The sequence below is a fragment of the Nannospalax galili genome, unplaced genomic scaffold, assembly GCF_000622305.1.
Source record: "Nannospalax galili isolate Female #2095 unplaced genomic scaffold, S.galili_v1.0 scaffold911, whole genome shotgun sequence".
In the NCBI taxonomy this organism is placed as follows: Eukaryota; Metazoa; Chordata; class Mammalia; order Rodentia; family Spalacidae; genus Nannospalax; species Nannospalax galili.
In genome coordinates this window covers 301,698-328,980 of record NW_008329642.1, presented here as the reverse complement: position 1 = coordinate 328,980, position 27,283 = coordinate 301,698, and the positions used below count along the sequence as shown (strand labels likewise).

Below are 27,283 nucleotides of genomic sequence, written 5' to 3'. Positions count from 1 at the left end.
AGGCCTTGCTGATTTAATCCTATTGGGGGCGGGGGTAGAGCCTGGAGGACAGATGGACAGGTGAACAAATCCGGTTCTCCAGTGGACTGGCAGGCACATCTGTCGGTCTGAAGGTCGGTCGGTCGGTCGGTGCGCAGACTTTAAGAGGGACAGAGATTGACTGGAGAGGTTCCTGGCCTGGAAGCCGCCATCAACAGGCTTGGCCGCAAGGGGGCGCCACCACCACGCGCAGCGAGCACCTCGAGGGACTGGGTGCGCTCCGGCCGGCGGTGGGGCGGGGCCAACGGTGGGGCGGGGCTATCGTGAGCATGGGGGCGGGGCCATATTGTCGCGGGCGAGCCAGGAGGCGGGGCGCAGCGGGCGCGGGAGCGCGCGGCGTCGGCGGCGCGTTCTGTTCCAGGCCAAGGCTGGCGGCGGAAAAGTTGCGGGGCTGTGAGGAGCAGCCCCGGGACTGGCAGGGAGTGTGACGGCGAGCCGGGTGCCCGCGCCTGCGGACCGGCCATGGACGACCTCGGTGAGTGAGCCAGGGACGGAGGGAGGAGGCGGCCGGGGCGCGCAGCCCGGGGCCCGGGGAGCCGCAGGAGCCGCGGAATCCCACCCCGCCGGCCCGGCCCGGCTCCTGTCCCTGCGGCCCCGGGCTCTGCGGGCGCCATGGCGCCCCGGGCCCGAGTCCGGAACCTGGCCAGCTCCATCGCCGAGGGACAGCCTTACATCCGGACCCCCGACCACCGCGACATACCTCATCTCCCACACCAGGTTCAGACACCAGTTTATCCCCGGGGACCCAACCCGGCAGCCGCAGGGAAAGGAGCGTGGCTCCCTGGACCTGACCAGGTCCTCAGCTATGAGACCCTCACTTCACACACCGCTTCCCACCCCCACCTCACAAATCAGCCGCTTGCCCCGCTGGGGAGCATCTTCCTAGTCGCTCAGGCTGGCTTCTCATTTCCATGACGGCTTTCTAGTCCCTCCAGGCCACCTCCCACTTTGCAGACTGGCACCCCCACTTTAGAGATATAGCCCTTCGAGAGGCAACCTTTTCCTATCACAAGCTAGAGATGAGCTTGTGAGGACCACACCCCCATTTCAGTGATGAATGTTCCAGCCTCCTGCTGCACCGAACCCCCCCATAGCCTTCAACCCCCCCCCACCCCACACATACACTTCAAGTCTAGTGACCCTGTCTTATGGACTGGGCACTCTATTTCCTATGTATGGACCAGCTCTTCCCCCTCATATCTAGACCTAGAAAAGCAAGTTGGGGAGTTAAGACTCTCCTCCAGTCCCCCGTTCCCAGACCCTGGTGAAGTGCCAGAGGAATGAGAAGGGAATAGACCTCAGGGTATGACCATCTCTGAATGAGTTCTGACTGGCAAGGTCCCCCACCTCCCAGGCCGTCCTGGAAGCCACACAGGTGAGGAAGACAGGATGCCCAGAACAGAGTTTTACTGTCTTCATGTTATTGGAGCCGGAGGCTGCTCTTTTCAGTTCACCCTGGTGTTAGGACAGGGGAAAGAAAGGCTCTCATGGAAATTGACTCTAGACCCATGGGGGTTGATGCCAGGGTTCTAGGAATGCCTTGAGCTCTGTGAATCCAGGAGTGAAGGATTCCCTGTCTCGTCCCCCTTAGAGCCCCTCAGCTGAGGAGGTCTGGGGGGTGGTAAGTTTCTTCTCTGTAGGAGCCTTGTCTTCACTCTCTGGACTGTGGATGACTGTGTGACCACTGGTGCCTTCTGTGTCCCTGGCTCTGAGGAGCAGATTCACTGTATAAGACTAGGGGACCTCTCTCAAGCAGTATAGGTGCTAAGATGTAGGCACTGGACTCCACTGCCTTCCTGAAGTTTCCTTGTGGGATCAGAGAGCTCCCGAGACATTCTGGAGCTGGGAGTGGTATAGGGTCCTGCTTGTTTTGCAGAGTGGGATAGCTGCCAAGCATAGTTCTGCCTTTGGGTCAGACTTGGCACCTTTATTTCCAACGAACTCAAGGTTGGCATGGCTTCCAGGCAGGTATTTTTTTTTTTCCACATAAAAATAAGCTGAAAGGAGACGTGTGTGTCTGTGTGTGTGTGTGTGTGTGTGTGTGTGTGTGTGTGTGGTGGTGGTGGTGTGCTTTGAATCAGCTTCTGAAAGGCTCAGGGAGCAGAGTTACAGCATTTCAGATGCTGGTGAGGGCTTAGTTGAATCTGGACAGCCCCTGTGCTGTTTGAAGGACTGAGAAAGTCTTTGTAGAGTTTGAGAGTCTGGAATTCCTGTCTTCTGACGGTCTTCCATTTAGGGCCAGGAAACTGAGTTGTCTTTGAAAGGAAAGAGAGTGTCCTGGCAGAGGGGAATTGTAGGAATTGAAATTTGCTGTTTATGGATTACATCCTCATGCCTGGATTTGCCCTATCCTCACATAATCTTTGTGTAAGCTCTCTAAGTTCACTGCCATTATGGCTACCTCCTTCTAAATGACGAGAAAATGGAGACCAAGAGAAGCTGATTCTCTCACCCAAGGCTGCACAGCCAACAAACAAAATCTTGACTGGAAGCCTGGTCCCTGTGTAGCTCTTGTATGCATTCCTTCCTGGGAAGGGGTCGAGGAGGCACTTGAAAAAGGGGGTGGCAGTGGGTGATGACTGCCACCTGTGACTTCTGTCTTTAGTAGACACTCCAGTTGCTTGATCCATGCTACCCCACTTCCTTGGCCTGAGCTCCCAGGGGGCCAGCCACGCCTGGCTGACCAGAGCCTGGGGTGGGAGGAATGGGTGTGCAGGAGGGCAGAGGAATTTGCCTCTGAGCCCAGGCGGTCAGCTGTCTGGATGGCTGCTTAGCACACTGCCTGTCAGCTGTTTTCTTAAGTTAGGGTGGACATAATGGCCAGACCTCTTGTTTTTATTTGTCTTCCAAAAGAGATCTCAGCTGTGAACCTCCTGGTTCCTAAGGGGGGAGGTGGGGGGGACAGGGCTAGTTTAAGATTTGTCTCCTGTGGTGAAGCCAAGGGGTGTACAGCCTCCATGATAACTTTGTTTTCTGGTTTAAGGTAAAAAAAATTTGGAGCACTCGTCCCTTCCCCATTGTGGCCAGTGACAGAATTACCATGTGCTGTTTAATAAGTTACAAATTTATAGCTCTTTGGGCAGAAAAACATAAACACAGTGTGTCCTGCCCTTCTCTGTGTGTTTGCTCTGCTCTGTGCTGCCGGGCAGCTGCCTGGTGGCTTTTCTCATTAGTGCTTCAATGCTGGTTTGGCTGGGAGTTCGCCCTGTTCGAGTTCTGGCTAGAGTTTCCTGGACGGAGTTCTCATAACACAGAGATACACTCTGATTATGCTTTCTGCCCTGGCTCCTCTCACTTCCCATGTTCAAGTTCTTAATGTATTTGGGGAGGCCTTGACCACAGTGCAGCCTGACCATGCTCTCTCGTGCTCCATAGGAGACAGGTACCGTGCTCAGCACTTTCTGGGTTTTGCTACAATGGTTGAGAGGTTGTTGTTTTTATCTCTGCTTCACAGATGCAAAAATGTGAGCTTAGGAAAATTGTGTGGCAGAACTGGGGTTTGAACTCAGATTGATTTAATTCTGGATCTGGTTGTCTTTAATTATAAGGGAGGAAGAGCTAGCTGGTAACTAACCATAGGATGATGCCCAAGGCCAGCTCAGTAATCAATAGTTACCTTTAAAATTTCTACTCTGGGAACCAGGCATGATGGTGTATGCCTTTAGTCCCAGCACTTGGGAGGCAGAGACAGGCAGATCTCTGTGAGTTTGAGGCCAGCCTGGTCTACATAGTGAGTTCCAGGCCAGCTGGGGCTACAGGAAGACCCTGTCTCAAAACAATGACAAAAAATTCTGCTCTGGACTGGAGAGATGGCTCAGTGGTTAAGAGCCCTGACTGCTCTTGCTGAGGACCCAGGTTCAGTTCCCAGCACCCACATAGTAGCTCATAACCATCTGTAACTCAAGTTCCAGGGAATCTGACACCTTCTGGCTTCCGTGGCATTACAGGATACAAGTTCATTTACACACATGTGGGCAGTGCACTTATACACATAAAACAAAAATAAATCAAAAGACAATTATTGCTCTACTAGAGGAATGGTGTCCCCACTGGCTTGTATTTTGAAGGGCGGGACCCCCTCAAGCTTGGTAAGTGTTGCCTTCTTATCCACTAACAGGGGGCACAGCTGTCTGTTGGCAATGCCCAATTTGCTGGAATCTGGATATGTCTTCTTTCAGCTTCTCAGCAGTCTTGACCCTTTGGAAAACAGGGCCTCATTGTCCTTGGGGGTATTACTAGGCGGGGTAGGGGAGTCGCCTGGGGAATTCTTGGCTACAGAGCCTCCCAGTTTCCATGGAAAGTCTGGACGTTGGGCTTGCCTGTCTGTGATGCCTCTGTGTTAAGCCTGAGTCAGGGCACCCAGGGCTAGGCCTGTGGTAGAGGCAGCATTTAACTGAGGAGTGGTGGTACCCTCCTGTTGAGTGTTTTGTGAGGTGCATGCTAGTAAGAGGCTCAGTGTGGAGTCAAACCTTGGTGTGTTTCATTTAATCTTGTGCAAGTACCTTTCTGATAAGCACATCAAGTAGTGGAAAGGCTTGGGCTTTGAAGTGGGCCGTAGTACTTCCATTATGGGGTGATACCCCTAGGGAATATTGCCGTCTTCCTCATGGTGACCTCGCATTGCAGAGACCAGGCAGGTCACTGATTGGAGGAACCTATGGAAGGCCATAGGTAATGCTGAGGCTCTAAGCAATGTCTTCCTCATGTACTCAACGTCCATGGAGTTTCTCATGGTCTTTACCTTGTTTCAAGACCAGAGACGTTGAAGGACTTCTTCCCAGCTCCATTCTAGACTTTTGTTTGGTTGTGCTGGTCTTGGTGCTTCATTAATAAAACAAATATCTATAGAACAATTTTTTAAATTTTTTGCATTTTTTTGTCTTTTTGAGACAGGGTCTCCTTGTAGTCCCAGCTGGCCTGGAACTCACTATGTAGGCCTGGCTGGCCTCAAACAAAGATCCACCTGCCTCTGCCTCCCAAGTGCTGGGATTGAAGGCATGCGCCACCATGCCCGGCTCAGAACAGTTTTTTAAAAAACTTGTGTGATAGGGCTGGAGAGATGGCTCAGTGGTTAAGGGCACTGACTGCTCTTGCAGAGGACCCAGGTTCTATTCCCAGCACCCTTAATGGTGGCTGTGAACATCCTTAACTCCAGTTCCAGGAGAATCCGAAGCCCTCTTCTGACCTCCGCAGCATTGTACAACACAGGTGCATTCACATACATGCAGGCAATACACAAATACACATAAAAATAAAAATAATAAAATATTTTTTAAAAAAAACTTGTGTGCAGAATTCTTTCCTGTAAAATTTATTTGGTGCTTGCATTCAGGCACTGCTGGACATCTTATATACACTGATATAGTCAATCACATTGATCATATGAAGTAGGTTTTGTTATTATTGTCAGTGGTATTACCACTGCTCACTTTATAAAGGAGGAAACTGAGACATGGAGTGAGTGAGCCTGCTTGCCTATGTTCAACTAGTTAGTGACAGAACCGAACCAGGATTTGAATTCAGATTGTAGGATTTATAACCAACCACTCTACCCCCCTCCTCCTCCTTATTGTCCTCTTTGGTGATACTGGAGGTAGAACCCAGGATTTTCTGCTTGCTAGGCAAGTACTCTACCACTAAACTATATCCCCAACTTAGTAACCATTTTTTACACTTCTGTTCAAGATCTTGCATTTGGCTGACTATTGACTTGAGTTTTCTTTTCGTGGTACTGGTGATTGAATCTGGGGCTTTGCGAATGCTAGGCCAGCATTCTTCCATTGATTATGTCCTCAACCTTCCTTTTTTTTTTTTTTTTTTTTGAGACAGGATCTTATTATCTCACTATGTAGCCCTGGCTGGCCTGGAACTTGCTATGTAGACCACCCAGCCTTCTTTTTACTTTTTATTTTCAGACAGTGTCTCATTATGTTGTCCAGGCTGGTCTTAATAAACTTTTGTAGCCAAGGCTGCCCTTGAATTTGTAAATCTCCTGCTTCGGTCTCTGGATTAGCTGGGATTACAGGCCTTTGCCAGTAGGCCTAGCTCCAAAAATCTTTTCTGCTCCTACCCTGTATTCTTCATCCACTGTTGAGTCTCCCACTTCCCTTTCTTTTGTTCTTCCTCAGAAACACTCAGGATGAGGTGAAAGGTACTGGTGGCAATCTATTGATTGGCGGAGGGCCCCATTCTGCCCTCACCAGCCACAGAGCTGTGAGCTTAGAGCACAGCTGCCAAGAGAAGCTGGGTGCCTCCTTGGAGATCCTTCTTCCACTTCTGGTAGGGTCTCAGAAGCCTTCCTTTGTTCTCAACTTTGCTCTGCCTTATACAGACACACTCTTTGTTCAGGTATATGTACTTTTTGTCATTGGGATCAGAGAAGCTGTTGAAAATGTCAAGATAGTGAATGGAGGGTGTCCTGTGGCGGGGGGTTAATTAGGAAGCTTAGAAGTGTTGACTAAGCAGCTTATTAAAATGAGAGGTCACGGTTTGTCTCCTCACCAAACTTCTGTCCATTGCCTCACATCTGGCCTCAGCATACATTTACAGCCTGAGAAGTCTTCCAGCTGACTAAACTCATTGCCTGGCTGACGAGTAGGGCTCAGTGCTTGCCTCTCCAAGGTAGCTTTGGACACTGGGCCAGTGGCATGCCAAGCTCTCCCTTCAAGGTGGTCTTTTTTTTTTTTTTTTTTTTTCGGTCTTTTTGAGACATGGTCTTCTTATAGCCCCAGCTGGCCTGGAACTTGATATATAGACTAGGCTGGCCTAGAACTCAACAGAGATCTGCCTGCCTCTGCCTCTGCCTCCCAAGTGTAGGGATTAAAGGGGTGTGCCACCACACCCAGCTCAAGATCATCTTTTAATACTTAATTTCTGGTGTGATTGTGGTATTATGGCTTTATGGGAGAATATTGTTATTGTTAGGTGCGTGTTAAAGCCTTTAGGAATGAAGTATCACGATGTCTATGACTTAGTCCTTTGTTTGTTTGTTTGTTTGTTTGTTTGAGACAGGTTTTACTATGTAGAGCCCTGGATGGGACTTTGTATGTAAACCAGGCTTACCTCAACTCACAGAGATCCTCTGCTTCCCAGGTGTTGGGACTAGAGGGCTGTGCTACCACATCCAACTCTGCAGCTTTGTTTTAAATGACAAATAATAAAAAGATATGTATACAGAATCATTCCTTAGCTGCAGGGGATTGGTTCTAGGACCTCCTTGCCCCCAGATACCAGAATCCTGATACTCAAATCTTGTTTACACACCCTCCTGTACACTTAAAAAAGATTTTTGAAGTGAATTCTTTGAGAATTTCATGCAATGCATTTTCATCATATTCACCCTTAACTCTTCCCAGATCCACCCCTCCAAAAAAACTCAAGTCTAATTTGTGCTACCTGTATTCTCTTGAATGTGGGGGCCATCCACTGGTGCATAGATGACCTACTAAGGGCCTTTAAGAAATCTGAATCTCCCTGTCCCAGCAGCTATTGATTGCCAGTTGTTCCTCAGCTCAAGGTAGATTCATGCCTACATCTCCTCTCTGTGCTGGAATTTTGTCTTGCTTGAGCTTGAACTGGTCTTATGCATGGTGTCACAACTGCTGTGAGTTCATGTATACAACTGCCCTGCTGTGTCAGAAAAATACTGTTTTATTGTAGTCATCTACTGCCTCTGGCTCTTACAGCCTTTCTGCTCCACTTCCTCAAGGATCCCTGAGCTAGGGCAGGGTGCGATATAGATGTCTCATTTAGGGCTGAGCACTGTGCAGTCTCATTCTTTGCTTTTTTTTTTTTGTCTTTTTGAGGCAGGGTCTCCCTGTAGCCCCAGATGGCCTGGAACTCACTATGTAGACCAGGCTGGCCTTGAACTTAAAAGTGTATGCCTTGTTTTTTCTCTATCCACCTTCCCCTTTTATCTCTTTCAAAGAACAAAGGTTGCCCTGGTGTATAGGATCTCTGACTCAACCTCTGGAGTGATTATCCTGTTCTACATTATCTGAGTGCATTCCTTTATCCTTTTTTTTCCGTTTATCTCCAGCCAAACTTCCACCTCCTAAGTACTGAGACTACAAGAGTATTCTCAGCCTAGTTTATACAGTATGAGGGATCGAACCCAGTTTTGTAAGTTAGAGAAGTAGTCTACCAACTGAGCTACACCCCCAGTCCCTTCCTGTATACTTTAAAATTGAAACCAACTTGGGCTGGGACATGGCTCGGTGGTAAGTAAAGAGCTTGCTGTAAGGATGAGGACCTAAATTTGGATCCCAGTACCCACGTAAAGAGTACCACATAAAAAGTGGCATGCATTGTGTGCAGAGAGAGACTGATTCCCAGACCTTATTTAGTCAGTCTAGCCAGTTGGTAAGCTCCAGGTTCAGTGGAGACCCTGTCACAAATAAGATGGGGGATGGGCTGGAGAGATGCCTCAGTGGTAGAGCACTTGCCACTCTTGCAGAGGACCTGGGTTTGGCTCTAGCACCTGTTTGTAGTTCACAACTGCCTGTAACCCTAGTTCCAGGGACTCTGATGTCCTCTTCTGGCCTCCATTGATACTGCACAAATACAGTACACATATATCCTGGCACATAAAAATGAATAAATCTTAAAAAAGTCGAGGGGCTCAGTGGATAAAGGTGCTTGCTGCCAAGCCTGGTGGCTTTCATTCAGTCATAGGTGTATCACATGGTGGAAGCAGAGAACCAATTCTCACAAGTTGTCCTCTGACCTTCACATATGTGTTGTGGCATGTACCTGTGCCCCCACAAAATAAATAAAATTTTGATTAAAAAAGATGGGGAGCAACAGAGCATGATGCCTGACTTCAACCTCTGTTTTCCATTTACACTCAGACTCTCACACATATACACACACGCATATGAACATGTGTCTGCATATGTGGAACACACACAAATTTAAACCATCTCTACATTACTTAGAACACCTGATAAGCTATAAATGCTGTGTAAATTGTGGTTACAGTGTACTGTTTAGGGATAATGACAAAGAAGTCTGTACGTTTGGTTCAATATGATGTACTGTTTTCTGACTTTTCCAATACTCTGCTGTTGCATCTGTAGATGTGAAACTTGTGGATACAGAAGGCTGATTATATATGTATTTATTACAAGTATTTGTATGTGTGTATGTATAGAGAGAGCGTGTGGCATACATTTGCACAGAATGGCAGAGTATTAAGAACTGAATCTTAAGTGGAAAGTACTAGTTTTCAGCTTCTCTGCATGTTTGGACAATCTTATAAATAGGATTGACCCAACTGACCAGGAACTTGCTATATAAAACCAGACTGGCCTCAAATTCACAGAAATTTGCCTGCCTAAAGGTGTGGGTCACCATGCCTGGCTGAAAAATAAGTATTAAAAGAAAGTTAAAACCTGGGACTGGAGATATGGCTCAGTAGTTAAGAGCACTTGCCTCTTACAGAGGACCCAGGTTCAGTTCCCAAGCACTCATATCAGGCAGCTCACAACTGCCTGTAACTCCATTCCAGGGGTTCTGACACCCTTTTCTGGCCAGTCCACACACGTGGTATACATACATATACTCAGGCATACACATTAAAAAAACTCTTAAAAATAAAAGTTAAAATCCATTTCCATGGTGGGTTGAGTCTTGAGTTGTTGGGCCAGTGGTGCTGGCTTGTGTCTGTTTGTCGTTCACCTGAGAGATGTGTTAGCCTCCTGTGGTGGGAAGAAAAGCAGATAGATGACACAGGGACCTCTAGAGACAATGAACACTGACTGTTAGCTGGAGAGGTGGGTGCACAATGCAGAAAAAAGAAAGACAAAGCCAAACAGTATACTTCCATAGGTATAGAGTTGGCTCAGGGGTTCCTTTAAGAATGTGACATTAGCCAGGCACACGCCTTTAATCCCAGCACTTGGGAGGCAGAGGCAGGTGGATCTCTGTGAGTTAAAGGCCAGCTTGGTCTACATAGTGAGTTCCAGGTTAACTGGAGCTACTGGGAGACCCTGTCTCAGAAAGACCAAAAAAAAAAAAAAAGAATACGACATTAATCAGACCAGCAGGCCAGGGTCAGGACAAGAGAAATGCTGATCTCTGCTTAGAGTTCACAGTGGGCTGTCTGGGCTGGTGGGGTGCAGAGCAAGGCTTTACAAAATGCAGGGATGGCTGTCCTCAGGCAGTTTGAGCCCTGGGGGAGGGGAAGAGATGCCTTTTGCTTCACATCATGAACCTCTTATCTGTGGCTGGCCAACATCTTTCGTCTATGGACAAGCCAAGCTGGGCCACAGGGCTCTTGTAGCTGGGATCTGGCTCTTCCAGTTCTCCAGCCTTTCGGCTCCTTCTCCTGGAATGTCCATTCCTCAGATCCCTCTTACAAAGTTTATGCTGACCCAAAGCTGGGCTACTTGGGCCCCCATTTTTTTTGGTGGGGGAAAATTGGTTAGAGTCTAGACCCCGTGGCCCCCTGGACCCAGCTGCAGAGCCAAGGGCCCTAGTGCCTAGTAGAAACATTTTGAGCTGCGAACAGCAGGTAAGTGTTGCATGCAAAGGGGGTGGGGGTGGGGATGGGGTCTCTGAACCTCATGTTTGTCTGTCAGCATGTGAGGACACAGACAGAAGTTGGCCACTTGGAGACGCTCATGGGGTCTTTGTAATTTGGTCTTTCAGTGGTGTGTCAGGGCCTTACTGCCGATTTGAAAAGTAGCCTCGTGTATTTTATGGGGGAGGGGAAGGGGCCTGGGAGGAAGCTTTATGTAATTCTTGGCTAGGGCTCAGGTAATTGTTTTAATGAAATGGAATGCAGCTTATTCAGAACTCGCTTGGCAGAAACAGCCATGTTCTGGTCTGTTTTCTTGTTGGGGAGCTTAGGGCACTCATTTCCAGCTGTTTTGAATCATAGGACCTGGGTGAGCTGAGCAAGGTGGGCGGAAGGCACAAGTAAGCTCTTTCCTCACTTAGGGAAAGGAGCTTCAGGCCGCTTGATTCTCATCTGTACATCAGTCTTTGTGTATGGGGGGGATTGTGTGTGGGGGCTGGGTGTGGCTGCGTGTGACTGTGTTGGAGATCTAGCCTACGGTCGTGGTTTTGAACACAAGACCTGCTATTTTGCTACCCTCCCCAGTGCCTGTGTGTCTTTTTGAATGAACTGTAGAGCTTTTAACCTCTAATAGCAACAGAGAAACCTGCTGGATGCAGCTGTAGAATGGGTCCCAGGCTTGTCTTCTACTTCCTGGGGTTGTTGGGTGGCTGTGGGCAAGGAACGTGGAGATGCTGAGCACATAGCAGGCAGGTCCCTAGTGGAGTGCTCTTGTTTACTAGCTCTTTACTTCATCCTTGCATCCCCTTCTTCCCACTAAAATGTCTTACATGTTTTTATTACATATATTTATTATGTGTGTGAGTGAAGTGGGGGCTTGTGTGGCAGTTGGAGGACCCCTTCTGGGAGTTGATGGCAAGCACTTCATCCACTGAGCCATCTTTCTGGGCTCAGAATACCTTTTCTGTCTTCTGACCTCCACCATTTGCCATCACTGTGGCTCACTACAGACTAATGTGACCTTATTATCCCTTAGCAGGTCATCTAGATTCCCCAGTTTTTCACCTTCCTGCCCTCCTCTTTTTTTTTTTTTTTTTTTTTTTTTTTTTGACAGTCTCACTGTGTAGGCCTCGAGATCTGCCTGTCTCTGCCTCCTGAGTGCTGGGATTAAGGTCTTAGGCTGCCCAGCTTTTCTGCCCTTCTTTGCTGCCTTTTCAGTCTTCAGAGCAGCTTGGGGCGTTCTTGCACACTGTTTTCCTTCCCTCCTTCAGCTGCAGGGCCGCCTTCCCTGATTCCTTTGGTGGGAGCACCTTTCTGTTTTCCCAAAAGATTTCTCTGGTCTTGCTGTTTTTCTCGTTTATCTACTTTCATGACCTCCTTTAGAACTTTTGTGCTGGCAACTCCCAAATTTCTTTTTCCATCCCTGACGTGGATTCTATTGTCCAGATTCTTCCGGTTTGCAAGCCAGCAAAGACCCAGCTCATTTCCTTTTACTCTTGGAGGCCTCTGCTACTGTCTGATTTCTGTGTAAGGCCTCCTGTCTTCTCTTGGCCCCATCAGATAATGGACTTAGCCTTTGAGGTAGAGGGCAGTTATCCTAACTTAGAAATGAGGAAGTGAAACTGAAGCTCACAGGAGTTAGGCAAAGGGGGCACACCCATTGCCAACAAGGACAGTGATGCAAGCACTTGAACCTAGGTCTCCTGGTGCCTGTCCCAGTCTCTTTTTGAGTTGTTTTTGTTTTTTGGGGGGAAGAGCAGGAGGTTTGAAACAGAGATTCCTTAAGTCCAGGCTGGTCTCAAACTTGCTCTGTAGCCAAAGATGACCTTGGATTTATGGTCTTCCTGCTGTACTTCCCAAGCGCTGGGATTATAGGCATGTGCTGTCTACCGTGTCTGGCTCTTTTTGATGTTTCATACTGGAAACCCAAAGAGAAGTACAGGAAATCACAAGTGAGTTTATACATAAACCTTTGTTATTTGACCTTCCTGATATTAGAAATATTCCAAGTTCACTGCTGACACTTAAAATGTCAAGAGATTACACCTCAAAAATCCACTCCATTTCTTTGAAAACTCAAATTTGGCTACACTGGACCCCATATTCTCTCTTGTATGGCCAAGTGACCTTACAGTCTCAGCCCAGTATTTGACCCTCTGTGTTTCTACTTTGAGTCTAGCTTTTATTCCACATTTTCCTACCTGGTCCCTGCTTTGAGAGATTCTACACCTGCCCTATCTGCCTTATATGGTTTTTTTTTTTTGGAGATAGATCCCTATGTAGTGCTGACTGGCCTAGAACTCACTATGTGGATCAGGCTGGCCTTGAACTCACAGAGATCTGCCTGCCTCTGCCCTTCCAAGAGCTGGAATTAAAGTCGTGCATCACCATTCCTGTTCTTGTCTGTCCTATTTTTATAGCAAATACATTGTTGCCAAATCTAGGAATTTATTTGTTTTTATTGTGTGTGTTCATATGTGTGATGTGGGAGGAACACACATGCCACAGTGGATGTGTGTGGTCAGAGGGCAATTTTGTGAAGTCTCGTCTCTCCTTTCACCTTTATGTAGGTTTCTAAGATGAAACTCGGTTTGCCAGCTTGCATAGTAAATGCCTTTACCCACTGAGTTATCTTGCTTGCCTCAATGCCAGGGTTTGAGTTATGTTTTCTGAGTTATGTTTGAGCCTCGGTGATGCCAAGCACCAGCTCTGCCCTGGGTCTGGGCCTGGACTTTTGTCCAAATTGCAGAAGATAGCATCTTTTCCTTCCTCTAACTCCCTACACTTCTGCCTTTAAGAACTTAGCCACCGTTTTGAGATTTTTTTTTTTCTAATTAAAACCAATTGACCTATTGACCCTCCCACTAAAATACAGTTTGTCAGGCTTATATAAATTGGGCTTCTTTTTATCTCTCCCACTGCCCTGTAAGCTTGAGGACAGGGAGCTTTATCACCTGTCAAGTCCATCCAACCACCAGGTACTATTCTGTTCACTCTGGGGTTGTTTGATAAATATTTGATGGTGGTTGATGATTAAATGGGTATGAACTACAGCCTTTGTGATTCTAAATCTTCAGCAAACCATTACCGCCTCTGGAGAATGTGAGTGAGGTATTCTCTGGGTTTGGGCTGTTGAGACTGCCTGTTGTCACAGACATAATCTAGACTCCCTGGCTCCTCCTGGGTCTGTCCCAGTGCTGCCACTTGCCATTCCTATGACGTCAGAGGTCATTGTACACCCTGAGCCTCTGTCCTCTTCCAGAAAACAAGCACTTTTTGTGAAACACCTTTTTGGGGGAGACAGGGTTTGGCTCTGTAGCTCTGGTTGTCCTCAAACTCCTAGCAGTCCACCTGCCTCAGCCTCCTGAGTCCTGGCATTACAGACACGTGCCACCATGCCTTGCTTGAATCACTCTTGAGTATTGGTCAGTGGCAGTGATTAACCTTGGCTCTTGGAATCATCTAGACTCTACTCTGGGGTTTGGCTTTCAGTGTCGACTTCAGTATTTAGACCTCCACCACACACATCTGCTGGCTATGTTTTCTGTGGCCTTGGCAGTGGGCTTCAGTGCACTCGTCTGCTTGGCTCTTCAGCTTCCTCTGGGAAGAATCTGACTGCTTGTTCCCTAGAATGTAATTTAGGCCACTTCACAGTGCTGTGGGGCTTTGCCCTAAAGGTGTCATGGTCATACCCCAGTGCTGGTGGTGCAAGGTTGGGTTTCTGTTTTGTGACATTTCAGTTCCCCTGAGTCTCTTTGGCGGCTTTGAGGGGGAAGTGGTGGCGGTGGGGAGGTTGTTCCGTGGCTTGGCATATATTAATCGCTCATCTAATGCTGATATTTGAGAGCTGCTGCAGTGAGCTGCGCCGGGATCCACTCCCAGGTCAACCTTGGGCCTTGCCCAGCACCTTTAGGCTGAGGGATACCCTCTGACATCCATGAATCTTCCCAGAGTGAGCTGGCCACTGAGCTTCCTATAGTAGTAGAGAAAGGGAGAGTTAAGCTGGGTATGGCGGCACATACCTCTTACCCTAGCATTGGGTACATGAGTTCCAGGTCAGTCTGGGCTGTAGAGTGAGAGATCCTGTATCTCAAAAAACACAAAGGCTGGAGATATGGCTCAGTGGTTAAGAACACAGTTATTGCTCTTGCAAAGGACCTAAGTTTGGTTCCTAGCACCCATGTTGGTCAGCTCACATCCCCAGGGGTATCCGAAGCTTCTGGTCTTCTCAGGTACCTACACACATGTATACACACACACACACCATTAATAATAAACTAAGTCTTTAAAAAAAAAAACAAAGGGAAAGGGAGAGTTGTTTTGTTGTTTTTCTGGATGGGAACTGAAGTGGCATTGATAGGTGGGCACAGTTCTTAGATGAAAGCTGATCCAGTCGTACCTCTCTAAGGCATTTGATCTTTTGGGGTCTCCCTGGGCTCTGTTGGGGTTTGAGCATCCTGGCCAGGCTTTTCCTGTCAAGTTTCCAGGATGTTCCTTTTCCTTTGGTGGAAATGGGAGTGTCCAGCAGCTCATACTCTGTTTCCTGTGGATTTGCCATTTCCCCTCTGCATCCCTGGCTTCTCCAGCTGACCAGGGTGGTTTTTCGCCCCAGATGAGCTCTGGAACAGCCTTGTTAGGCTGGCTTCTCTGGGCTTCATGTGAAGGTGCTGCCATGATGCCTACACCACTATACACATTCCTTGGCCACCTCGTGAGCTCCCTTGGTCACATGCTGTCTGTCTTGGAAAGTCCTCTGCTCCAAGGAATGGATGTATGGTTTCTTTGCTCTCTTGAGCATCAGCCTGGCTATATGTTTGGGCTGAGACAGCTGCTGGACAGCTGGTGGCTTCTCTCTTTCTGCCTCCCCACCTCAGATACCCTTTTCTGCTGTATCCTACGATGTCCAAGAATTTCTGACCCTTCCCTCTCTCTGGAAATACACATGTGAAGTTGTCTTGCCTGGTCTGCTGAAGCAGCTGAGCTGGAAACAAGCCAGGGAGAAGAGGAGTGTCACCTGGAGGTGGTTGTCATGGTTTCCTGGGGTCAATTGTGGTCATCTGTTTCCAAACATCCTGTTTGTGCCCCTAGAGCAGCAGAAACAGTGACTGGGAGGCAGCTTAGCTGTTCTCTGCCTAACCGTAGGCAGAGCGTGCAGCCAGTGTCAAGATCCATCCATCCGCAGGGCACATGGTTTGCTGGTAGCAGCTTAGAGCACCAAGCTGGCTCTGTCCTTTCTCCTCTCCCTTCTACTGCCTAGGAAGTTTTCCCTTGTATATTCTAGGATTGGTTAACAGCCCCCTGAGTGCTCCCAGAACTGGAAAGAGTCCTAGATGTCATTTCTTCCTGTGGTTGGGGGTCTGTAGCCATTATCTCCTTTAGTCAGAGCTGCTTGTTGCGTGTCTGTGTGTGTATTGGGCTTCAGAAGGAGTTTGGTGGTGATGGTGGGGATGGGGTTGTATGTGGGGGTGTGTTTTATTTTTAAAAAAATATTTGTTTATTATTTTTATTTTATGTGTATGTGTATATTGCCTGCATGTAGGTAAGTGCACTCATGTCATGTAATGCCCGTGGAGGACAGAAGAGCTTGTTGGATCCCCTGAACTGGAATTACAGACAGTTGTTAGCTGCCATGTGGAACCCGAGTCTTCTGCAAGAACACCCAGTGTTCTTAACCACTGAGCCAACTCTCCAGACCCCTATTTATTTATTTATTTATTTATTTATTTATTTATTTATTTAATGTGTATGTGTATATTGTCTGTATATAGGTAAGTGCACCTGTGTCATGCAATGCCTGCAGAGGACAGAAGAGTCTGTCGGATCCCTTGGAACTGGAGTTATGGACAGTTGTTAGCTGCCATGTGGGTGCTGGGATTCGAACCTGGGTCTTCTGCAAGAACAGTCAGTGTTCTTATCCGCTGAGCCATCTCTCCAGCCCAGTGTGTATCTTTTTTGAGATACAGTCTATATGTATCCCACGCTGGCCTACTATGTAGTCAAGGATGACTTTGAACTTCTACTCTTCCTGCCTTTAGCACTATACTCAGTTTATGTAGTGCTGGGAATTGAACCCAGGGTTTCATGCACGCTAGGTAGGCACTTCACCAACTGAGCTACATCCCCAGTTTATTTTTGGGGTTTTCAAGAAAACAAAAATGTGAAAGCTTTTGAAAATCGTTATAAGTTCAGTCCCTTCTTATGAATGTAGCACAGTAGGACTGTGCTTTCCTCCCTTTAACTTTTTGATGTTTAGCGTTTTAGTGTTCCTTCTGTGTAGGACTCCATATGCCACAGTGTAGCCTCAAGTTCCCTCTTCTCATCACGTTGTAAGTGATATTGTTATTTATTTCCATTTCTTTTTGGGGGGGGTCTTTTTGAGACAGGGTCTCCTTGCAGCCCCAGCTGTCCTGGAACTCACTATGTAGACTAGGCTGGCCTTGAACTCACAAATATCCGCCTGCCTCTGCCTCCCAAGTGCTGGGATTAAAGGCATATGCCACCAAGCCCGGCCTGTTTTCATTTCTGTGTCAAGATTTATGCTTATTGTAAAAGGAAAAGTACAGAAGTGAAAGCCCCTTTCTTCCTATATTTATACTCTCAGAAGTTGAAAACTTGTATTTGAATAAATACTTGTATACAAATGTTCATATTGACAATAGCCAAGAGGTGGGAACTATTGTTAGCAGTTTGTTTTATATCTTTTCCAATCATTTTCTAGAGATTTATACATACTAGCATGTATATCATTTACATATCTTTCATTTAAATTTTATTTATTTAGATAGGGTTTCATATAGCCCAGGCTAGCTCAGACTTGCTATGTACTTCTAATCCCCCTGCCTCTACCTCCCAAGTTCTGATGTTCCACTAAGCCTGGTTTATTTTTATTTTTGGTGGTGCTAAGAATCAAACAAGGCCTCATAGGTGCTAGACTGCTGTTGAGGTACATTCCTAGCCCCTTTTGTTACTTTTTTCCCCCTTTTTGGTGTTTGAGACCAGACACAGGGCTTAGCACTTGCTAAGTTTTTGTTTTTATTTTTGTTTTGTTACTTGAGACTGGCTCACCCTGTAGCCCCAGCTGGCCTGGAACTCATAGATATCTGCCTGCCTGTGCTTCCCCTGGGACCAAAGGTGTGTGCTACCATGCCCGGCAGCACTTGCTAAGTAAACACTATATTACTGAAGTAAATCCTCAACTTCTACTTTTTTTTAGAAAATCTTTTTGAGACAGGGTCTCCCTGTAGCCCCAACTGCCCTGGAACTCACCATGTAGACCAGGCTGGCCTCGAACTCACAGAAATCCACCTGCCTCTGCCTCCCAAGTGGTGGGATTAAAGGTGTGCACCACCAAGCCCGCTCAGCATCTTTTTTTTTAAACCAAGGTGAAACACACACAGTATAAAATTAACCAGTTAAGGGGCTGGAGAGATGGCTCAGCGCTTAAGAACACTGGTTGTTCTTGCAGAAGACCCGGGTTTGAATCCCAGCACTCACATGGCAGCTAACAACTGTCCATAACTCCAGTACCAGGGGATCCAACAGCTTCTTCTGACTTTCTCGGGCATTGCATGACACGGGTGCACTTACCTATATGCAGGCAATATAGGCATACACATAAAATAAAAATAAATTTTTTTAAAAAAATTAACCAATTAAAATGCATAATTCAAAGCTGTGAATGGTGGCACATTCCTTAATCCCAACTTTCAAGAGGCAGAAGCAGGCAGATTTCTGTGAGATCAAGGCGAGCTTGGTCTGCATAGTAAGCTCCAGACCAGCTGGAGCTACAGGGCAAACCTGTCTCAAAAAGACCAACAAATAATAAAATAAAATAAAATAAAATGCAGAATCCAATGGCATTTAGTGTGTTCACAGTGCTGGTCGGCTGCCATCTCTGTGTATTTGAAAATCATTTTTCTTAACCAGAAAGGAACTCCCATAACCATGAAGCGTCTGCTCCCTTACCAACCTTCCCCTCCTCTCCTTTGTAGACTTGCAAATTCGGACTTTTCCTACAGCATGCGACCTTTTGTATCTGACTTCTGACTTCTTTCACTCAACTGTTTTTTTTTTTTTTTTTTTTTTTTTGGTGTTTTTGAGACAGGGTCTCTTTGTAGTGGGGGCTGGCCTGGAGCTCTCACAGAGCTCCATCTGCCTCTGTTTCCCGAGTGCTGAGATTAAAGGCATGGATGACCATGCCCAGCTCTTCAGCCAACTGCTTTTGGGATTCATCCAAGTTGTAGGACTCATCAGTGCTTCACTCCTTTTTGTTTTTTTGGGGGGGGCAGGGGACAGTCTCACTGTGTAGTGCTGGCTGGCTTGGAACTTGCTATGTAGACCAGGCTGGCCTCAAGCTCAGAGTACCACTTGCCTGCCTCTGCCTCCTGAGTGCTGGGTTTAAAGGCATGCACCACCATGCCTGGTACATTTTGGTGGCTGAATAATATTCTATTGGATATTTATCTATTCATCATTTGATGGACATGGGTGAGCTCCATTTCTCGGCTATTTTGAGTGGTGCTGCTCTGAATGTTTGTTTACAAGTGCTTGAATCCCACTTTTCTATTTTGGGAGTATAAATGCCTTCCCTATTTTTAAAGGTTATTTTTCTGTGTTATTTTAAATGTCTGTTAAAAGGGCTAATTGTATCTGTGCCCTTTTAGTATTTTTCTTCTCACTGATTATCAATGTTAGCTATGTTCATTGTCGAAAATGTGAAGACTGTCAAGATGCACAAAGAAGACAAAAACTCATAATTACGTAGAAAAAACTGTAATTTACTTAAATTTTTTTATTTTTAGTTTTTTTACATTTATTTGAATGAGCATGTGTGTACATGTATGGTTCCACTGTGCCATGTGGAGGTCATAGGGCAACTTGTAGGACGATCTCCTTCCACTTTGTAAGTTCCAGAGATCTCGAACTCAGGTTATCAGACTTGATGGCATGCACATTTACCCACTGAGCCATCTCACTGACCCACAATTAATACTTTAATGTATTTCTGAGCCAGATGTGGTGGTATATGCCTATAATCTCAGCACTTGGAAGGCAAAGGCAGGAGAATTGCAAGTTTGAGGCCTACCTGGCCTATGGAGTAAGACCTTGTCTTTTTTTTGGCAGGGGGGTGTTGAGACAGGGTCTCCCTGTAGCCCCAGCTGGCCTGGAACTTGCTGTGTAGACCAGACTGGGCTTGAACTCAAGAGATCTGCCTGCCTCTGCCTCCCAAGTGCTGGGATTAAAGGTGTACACCACCATGCTCTGCTAACCCAGTCTAAACAAAACAAAACAGTAGTTTTAATGTATTTCTGTAAAATTGTTTTGGTATAGACCTCCTGACATAATTGCTACTGTTACTACAACATTTGCTCATGCTAGGCACTGTTCCAAGTAGCTTCCTTGCATTACCTTATCTTTTCCTTACAGCAACCCCTTGAAGTAGGTAGAGGTGTGTGTGTGTGTCCTGGGTATGTGGCCAAGCCAGGATTGGAATCCAGACTGTGCTTTAACCTGCTGGCCCACACAGCCCTCTGATTGCACTGGACTCTGTTTTGATTTCCACTTGCCAGGAGGGTAAAAACACTTGGTGTTCTGGGGGTTGGATCAAGGTTCTTAGGGACAGGCATGTGTGTGTGTGTGTGTGTGTGTGTGTGTGTGTGTATTTTGTGTAAGTGAAAATCATCTGGATCGTATGGAATGTGTTGGTGATGCAATCATTGAAGAAATGATCCTCCAGGTTTAGGGGAGGGAAGGGGCTGAACCATTTTCTGCTGTATTCCTGGTCCCCAGCCCAGAGTGCTTTAGTGAATGAAGGCAGGGGCTCCTTCTGCTCCTCAGACTAACAGCCTATTTACTTTCTTTTTGGCTTCCTTGTGAAGGGCTTCCCTGAACTGATTAAGATTTCTCAGTTGGAGATATGATATCTCTAATCTCTACCATTGTGGGTATCTCTCTTTTTCCTTAATTCTGTCGACTTTTGCTTCATCTATTTGAAGCTCTGTTTTCCACTGTGTTTGCATTTAGGATGCTTCTGTCTTCATGGTGATGTGACCCTTTTATCATTTTGAAATGTCCCTCTTACCCCTGGAATCCTACCTTGTGTGTGACTAATAGAAACCCTTCAACTGACCTTTCCTTCCCCCTCCCCCCTTCTTTCTTGATATTCTGCTTAATAAAATGGTTATGTGAAGCACCTGCAGTGGTGACCTAAGCCTAGACTCCTGGCTCTGTGCAGATGGGTATAATGTGTTCCCCAGTCTTGAGGACAACAGGTCAGGGCCTTCGATGCAAATTCTCATCTGAAAACATCCCCACATCTTAAAACCTTCCCCACAAGGAGTTTCTTTTGTGGTTGTTCTGAGCCTAGTACTCATCCAAACTGATCCTCAGGCTTGAGGGTCTTTTCTTTAGCACCTCTTAGCAAGTCAACACACACCTTCTTCAGGGATTTGCATTGTGGCTCATACAGAAATTCTCGTTTGTGAATTGTCACCTCTATTTTTCTTTCAAAGATTTGACTCTGGCATGGCTCCCTGAATGCCCTTATTCCTGAGTGACAGTGAATGACTTCAATCAGGAAACCTTATCAAGGGCAGTTCAGGCCAGGGCAGTTCAGAGCGCTCTCACAGCTGTCATTGTGTGTTCCTCAAAGGCCACCTTGACTTTTTCTTTTAAAAAGACATGGTTATCACTATGTTGGCCAGGCTGACCTTGGAGTCCCAGGCTCAAGGGATCCTTCTGCTTTTCTAGTATCAAGTAGTTGGGCACAGGCCATTATGCTAGTTACATGTCACCTTTTCTCCCCACTTCAGTGCTGGGTATCAAACCTGGGTCTTGCTCTTGCTAGGCAAGCACTCTACCCTGAGCTACATCCCAGTCCTTCACTTCAGCCTTTCTAATATTAGTGTTTGTATGGTGTGTTGCCTTTTGTTGCTTTTGAATCTGTGCTTTTATATTCTAAGTTTGGTTCTTGTAGCCAACATATGTTAAATCTTGCATTTTAATATAGTCTAGCAACCCCTATCTTTAAATCAGAGCCTGTGAACCTTTTAACACTTAAAATCATTGTCAACATAGCTGGGTTTGTCTACATCTTGACATTTGTTTTCTGTTTGGGGTTGTTTTCTTTTGGGGTTCTTTTCTTTTTTTTTCTTTTGAGACAGGGTTTCCTTGTAGCCCCAGCTGGCCTGGAACTCACTATATAGACCAGGATGGCCTTGAACTCACAGAGATCTACCTGCCTCTGCCTCTCAAGTGCTGGGATCAAAGGTGTGTGCCACCACACCTGGCTTATTATTTTTAGGATTCCATTTTATCTTCTCTTTTGTCTTACTTAGCTATACTTCATTGCTTTATTATTTTAGTGGTTTGCAGGTTTAAATTATCTCTTGGGCTAGGCATGATAATCAGCAGATACTATCAGATTCCCTAGGCTGGATCTTGCTAACACATTCCAGCAGAGCATGTTTCACAAAATCTGCACATTCCAGCTCCTCTGCTCTACAGAAACAGGTGTGGCCAGGACTTCAGGACTCTGGGCTTCTACTCTCTTTGTCCCTTCTTGTCCTGCCACTTGAGTAATGCCCCTCCTCCTTCCTTAGGGTCAAACCAAGGTGTTACCCTGGGGTGGGCAGGCTCTGACCCTGCCTAGTGACCACACTCCCTCCCACTGCCTCATTCCTGAGCAGTGAGCTCCCCTCCCCCACTGTGAAGGAAGCCAGGCAGGCCACACAGAGAGCTGAAACCTTAAGTGCCCACATGGGGCTGTGCTCTAGCCACAAAGTCTTGTGGAGTATTCCTTTGATTTCTTTTCTTTTTCTTATTTTTTTTTCTTCTTTGAGTAGGAGTAGTGTGGTTGGAAGGAGGAGGTAGTAGCTGCATCAAAGTAGATGGAACATTTCCTGGTATAGAATAGGGAAGCCCTGGGCCATGTGCTTCTGTGTTTTTTCCTATTCGCTCCTGGAGGATTAGAAGGAGGCATGAAACAGAGTGGAAAGGCCAATCTGTGCAGCAGATGGTTTGATGAGGGTGGTTAATCCATTTCTTCTGTGTTGTTCATTGAGCATCTATTATGTGCTAGGCTCTGCTTAGTGCTCAAAGAGGCTGATGGATACAATCATGGTCTTTACTCCCTGCCCTTCCTTGCTGGGAAGGGGCTAAGAGACATTGGCAGACAAACTCTCATCAGTCTAAAGTGTGTTCTCATTAGAGAAGAGCAGGGTGCTTTGGGGGCTCAAAGGAAAGGCCTCCTGGAGGAAATAGTAAATGGTACCATGGTACCTTATGCTATTTGTTGTTCAAGTTTATTTAAATTAGAACCTGGATATTTAAATGAGATAGATTGCTTTCAGGGTGATATTGCCTTAGACAAACCTAAACATTGAAAAGGCCTTTATCTTTTTTTTTTTTGGTCTTTTTGAGACAGGGTTTCCCTGTAGCTCCAGCTGGCCTGGAACTCTCTATATAGATCAGGCTGGCCTTGAACTCACAGAGATCCACCTCCCTCTACCTCCCACCTGCTGGGACTAAAGACGTGTGCCACCATGCCCAGCCCAAAAAGCCTTTATCTTTTAAATAGATGACCATTCTGGAATAATATGTGGGAGGCTCTTCATAGAAGAGGCTCCTGGAATAAAACCAACACATTCCTTTTTTTTTTGAGACAGGGTCTTCCTGTAGCCCCAGCTGGCTTGGAACTCATTATATAGACCAGGCTAGCCTGAGTGCTAGGACTGAAGGCATGAGCCACTGTGCCTGGCTACTTTTCATAGATCAAAACGCAAATTAATGTCTTGTCGAACAAATGTCTTCCAGAAGGATGTTACAATTTTAGTCATTTTAGTGTAGCTGCTTTCTGCTGGGGTTCCTGCATTGTCTCCAAGGTCCCTAGACCTCTGGGGTCTGGAGCTACATGTGTCCCAGTGCCCACACTGGATATTCTACATGAATAGTGTAAGAGGTGCACGCCCTGGAAAGGATATTGCTGTAAGCAAAGGGGTGTCTAGAGCCCAGAGCCCTGAAGTCCACCAGCACCACCAGTAATGTCTGGGACAGAAGCTACTAAGCAAAGCACCAGTGTTCTGACAGCTTAAGACATCTTTAACTGCGATAAGAAGGGATCTCGGATTTAAATTCAGGGCTACATCTCTTGAGATGCAAATAGAAACTAAAACCTTCTCCAATATTTATTTTATTATTTTTTTGGTCTTTTTGAGGCAGGGTCTCCCTGTAGCCCCAGCTGTAGACTAGGTTGGCCTTGAACTCACAGAGATCCACCTGCCTCTGCCTCCTGAGTGTTGGGATCAAAGGCATGTGCCACCACACCTGGCTTACTTTTCTTTTTCTTTAAGTTGAGAAGTAAACCCTTTTATCTTTGTTTTTTGGAGGAATTTTTTTTTGGGGGGGGTCTGTTAATCTCAGTTTATAAGAGAAGACTTAGCCTGGTAAAGAATATTAGAGGGTGGTCCAGAGAGGAGACTGTCAGACTCCAGGAGGAGGAGGCATGTATATGTACATATTTTCACACATGCTAAATTCTCCTGTATTCTCCTAATTGAATCTTCAAGCAAGTCAAACAGCCTGGACCACAAGGCTGAGGATATTCATTGGTGTTTACTTCCTCCATAGAAGGACTTTTCATGGATGGCCTTGATGTGGCAGCTGAGCTGAAGTGGGGACATGAGTATCTGTTACTCTCCAATGAGATGTTCAGTTCTGCCTGTGCAAAATCCCTCTGGGCTCAGCTGGACCTAGGTCTCCGGCCAGTTCTGAAGGGTATTTCCATGAGAACTTGGGGCCTGGGATTATGTCCTATGCCCAGTGGTCACGGTGGTCAGTCAGCTCACGTAGCAGGAAGGACCTGGCTCCCCTGATAACATGCTTGCCAAGCCTCTCTTCTTGGAGGAGAGCTGTCAGATATGGATCTGGCTTTGCCAGTGGATTGCTGAGACTGACCTGAGAGCTGGCAGAGAGAGGGAGCCCTGGTACTCCTGAGTGCTCTGAGAATTCTGGAGTAGGCTACATTTACCTCTAGCACTTTTCCCAAAGCCTATCAGCAGAATGTCTTTTTAGCAGAGGGGCAAAACTGGAGTCAGAACACCTATCAATTTCCAAACTGCTACTTTCTATCCATTTCCAAACTGCTGCTTTCTGGGCCCCTGAGAGATTTATAGACTTGGCTAGGCAAAGAAAGGCTCCTCTTAGCTCACCCTGTGGCCCTGCCTGTCCTTGATTTTACTCTGGTTCTTACTGCCTTGACTCTGACCCCTCTGTGGACCTGCTTCCCTCTTGTCTCTTTATCTCCTCTAGTGGCTGTTCCTCTTCCCATAGGAGACAAACGTGGGAGGCATCCTCCTCCTTTCTCCACATGCATTCAGTTACCAGGTCTTGTTGGTTTTTTACCTTGTTTTATTTAGAACATTGCCTCTAGCCCTGCCTCCTTCCCATCCTGCCTGTACACTGGCTGAGCAGTCTAAAAGGCAGGCCTGGTCCTGTGTTCCCCTGCCAACCACTGTCTGTGTCAGCCCTTGTAAGTCCATACTCTACTGCAGACTCCCCTTTACCAAGCTGGGACTTGAGCTCTAGTCTCTGTTTTGGCACTTTCCTAGGCTGTTTCTTGCCTCTACCTGGAAACCCTTCCTCTGGCCCTCTACTGACCCCTCTGTACTCCTCCTTAGAATAGTCTCCTACTAGTTAGTGCTGTCTGGGTCAGAACCCATGTCTTTGTCCTTCCTGTGTTGAGCAGGTTGTTCTTGGATGGTATTAGGGCCACCACTGGTAAAGGTAAGACTGCCTCCCATGAGGGATGAAAAGATCTAGGACAGACAGGTGAGACAGAAACAACTGCTTGCCCTTTTTCAAGGACCAACTTGGATACCCAGTGAGGCAGGGTGTTTTGTGCCTCCTGAACTGTGGTAGTTTGTTGGAGAGTGTGTGCTACCTGGGCCATTCCAGAAATTCCATTTACCTGGGGTTGACATGAAGATGAACAACTTTGGCCCTAAGCATCACACTTGTCTTCAAAGTATTGTGCAGTGAGCTGAGAGGTGCAGGGCTATGCTGTCAGTCCTGAGCTGGGTCAGTGTCACCTGTCACCTGGTATCACCTAGTGAGGTAGGTACTGAAGCTATATAAGGGCTATATGTTTTAAAAACTTTTATTACATTTATTTATGTATGTGTACATGTGTATGGGTATGTGTGTATCATGGCATGTGGGTAGAGGACAACTTAGAGGCGTTCTCTTCCGCCATGTTTGTCCTGGGGATCGAACTCAGGATGTCAAACTTGGCAGCAACCCACCGAGCCATCTCACCAGTCTGTCTGTACACTTTTGCCTGATCTTGGTTCATTATCTTTTTTTGGCTAGAAGACTTGCGTAAGACTTGGAAACCCCACACTCCATGTGATAAGGAACCACTGGTATGCACAAATTGCACATGAGGAAACTGAACTCAAAGAGGTCTGGGCTAGCAAGTGGAGAGCTGGGACTTGAAGACAACTTGTTCAGTGATAAAAATTCATGTTGCATTTTGTTGCAGACTCTCTGCTGAGGCCAGGCAGGTGATGTGAATGGTTGAAGTGAGCTCGAAAGGAAAAGGAACTAAATTTTATGTTGCATCTAGAGAAGGCAGCCACTTCTAATGGCTGCCCTGTAGGAAAGTAGACCAGTTCAGAAGCTTCTTGGCTTAATGATAGAGTAAATTCCAATAAACCTGTCGCCAGTTAAATTGAAAATGCCTTTAATGTACTTAGTCTACTGAACATCATAGCTTAGCAATACAGTGTACAGTCAAGTGCCACTTGTTTATTTTTCGTGATTGTATGGAATCCTTGCCACTGCCCAGAAACTCAGGAGCATACTGTGCCACATATCACCAGCCAAGGAAAAATCAAAATTCAGAATTTTAATGTGGTTTCTACTTAATGTACTATATTGGCTTTGTTCCATTGTAAAGTTGAAAAATTACAATTCAAACTGCCATCTATCAGGGACCATCTGTATGGGACCATCTGTATTGCCAGCTTTTCTGACTGCTTGTAGGAAGCCAAAAATCTTGTTTTTTCATGTGAAATCTTTTAGTTTCTTTGTATTTCTTTAAAAAATTAAAAAAAAATTGTGTGTGTGCGCGTGTGCATGCACGCACGTGCTGGGCAGGAAGATGCATGCATGTCAAGGCACACGTGGAGGTCAGAGAACAACTTGAAGGAGTCTGTTCTTTCCTTCTACCCTGTGGGTTCCAGAGATGGAACTAAGGTCATCAGTCTTGGCAGCAAGTGTCATTACCCACTGAGCCACCTCGCTGGCCCTCTTCAGATTTCCTTTTTGTTGTTGTTTGAGACAGGGTCTCCCTATAGCCCCAGCTAGCCTGGAACTCGTTATGTAGACCAGGCTGGCCTTGATCTCACAGATTTCCACCTGCCTCTGTCTCCCAACTGTACTATCACATCTGGCCTCTTCAGATTTCTTGAAAGCAAAAGCACACCTGTGAAGAATTGACTTAGAGGCTTCAGGCTAGGAGCCTCTGCCTCTCCTCACCTCCTTTCTGAACCTGCCTCTCCTGCCTCTAGAATACCCTATAGAAGAAAAAAATCAGAGTTCATCACTAAAAGAGATCTTGGAAGGCTGTTTGGCCTGCTTGCTTGCTTGCTTGCTCGCTCACTCGCTTGCTCCTTCCTTCCTTCCTTCCTTCCTTCCTTCCTTCCTCCCTCCCTCCCTCCCTCCCTT

General features: G+C 46.5%; 1 protein-coding gene across 2 annotated transcripts in view; it reads left to right on the top strand.

The window, feature by feature from the left end:
- Positions 1 to 338: 338 nt before the first annotated feature.
- Pxn (paxillin) overlaps positions 339 to 27,283 on the top strand; it is a 60,686-nt gene continuing 33,741 nt past the window's right edge. The window contains exon 1 of one of the 2 annotated variants that reach the window (XM_008840494.3): positions 339 to 514. In XM_008840494.3, coding sequence (XP_008838716.1) covers positions 502 to 514 — 13 coding nt within the window. In that variant the 5' untranslated portion in view covers positions 339 to 501. The remainder of the gene's footprint in view (positions 515 to 27,283) is intronic. The other variant, XM_017800007.2, reaches the window with a different exon arrangement.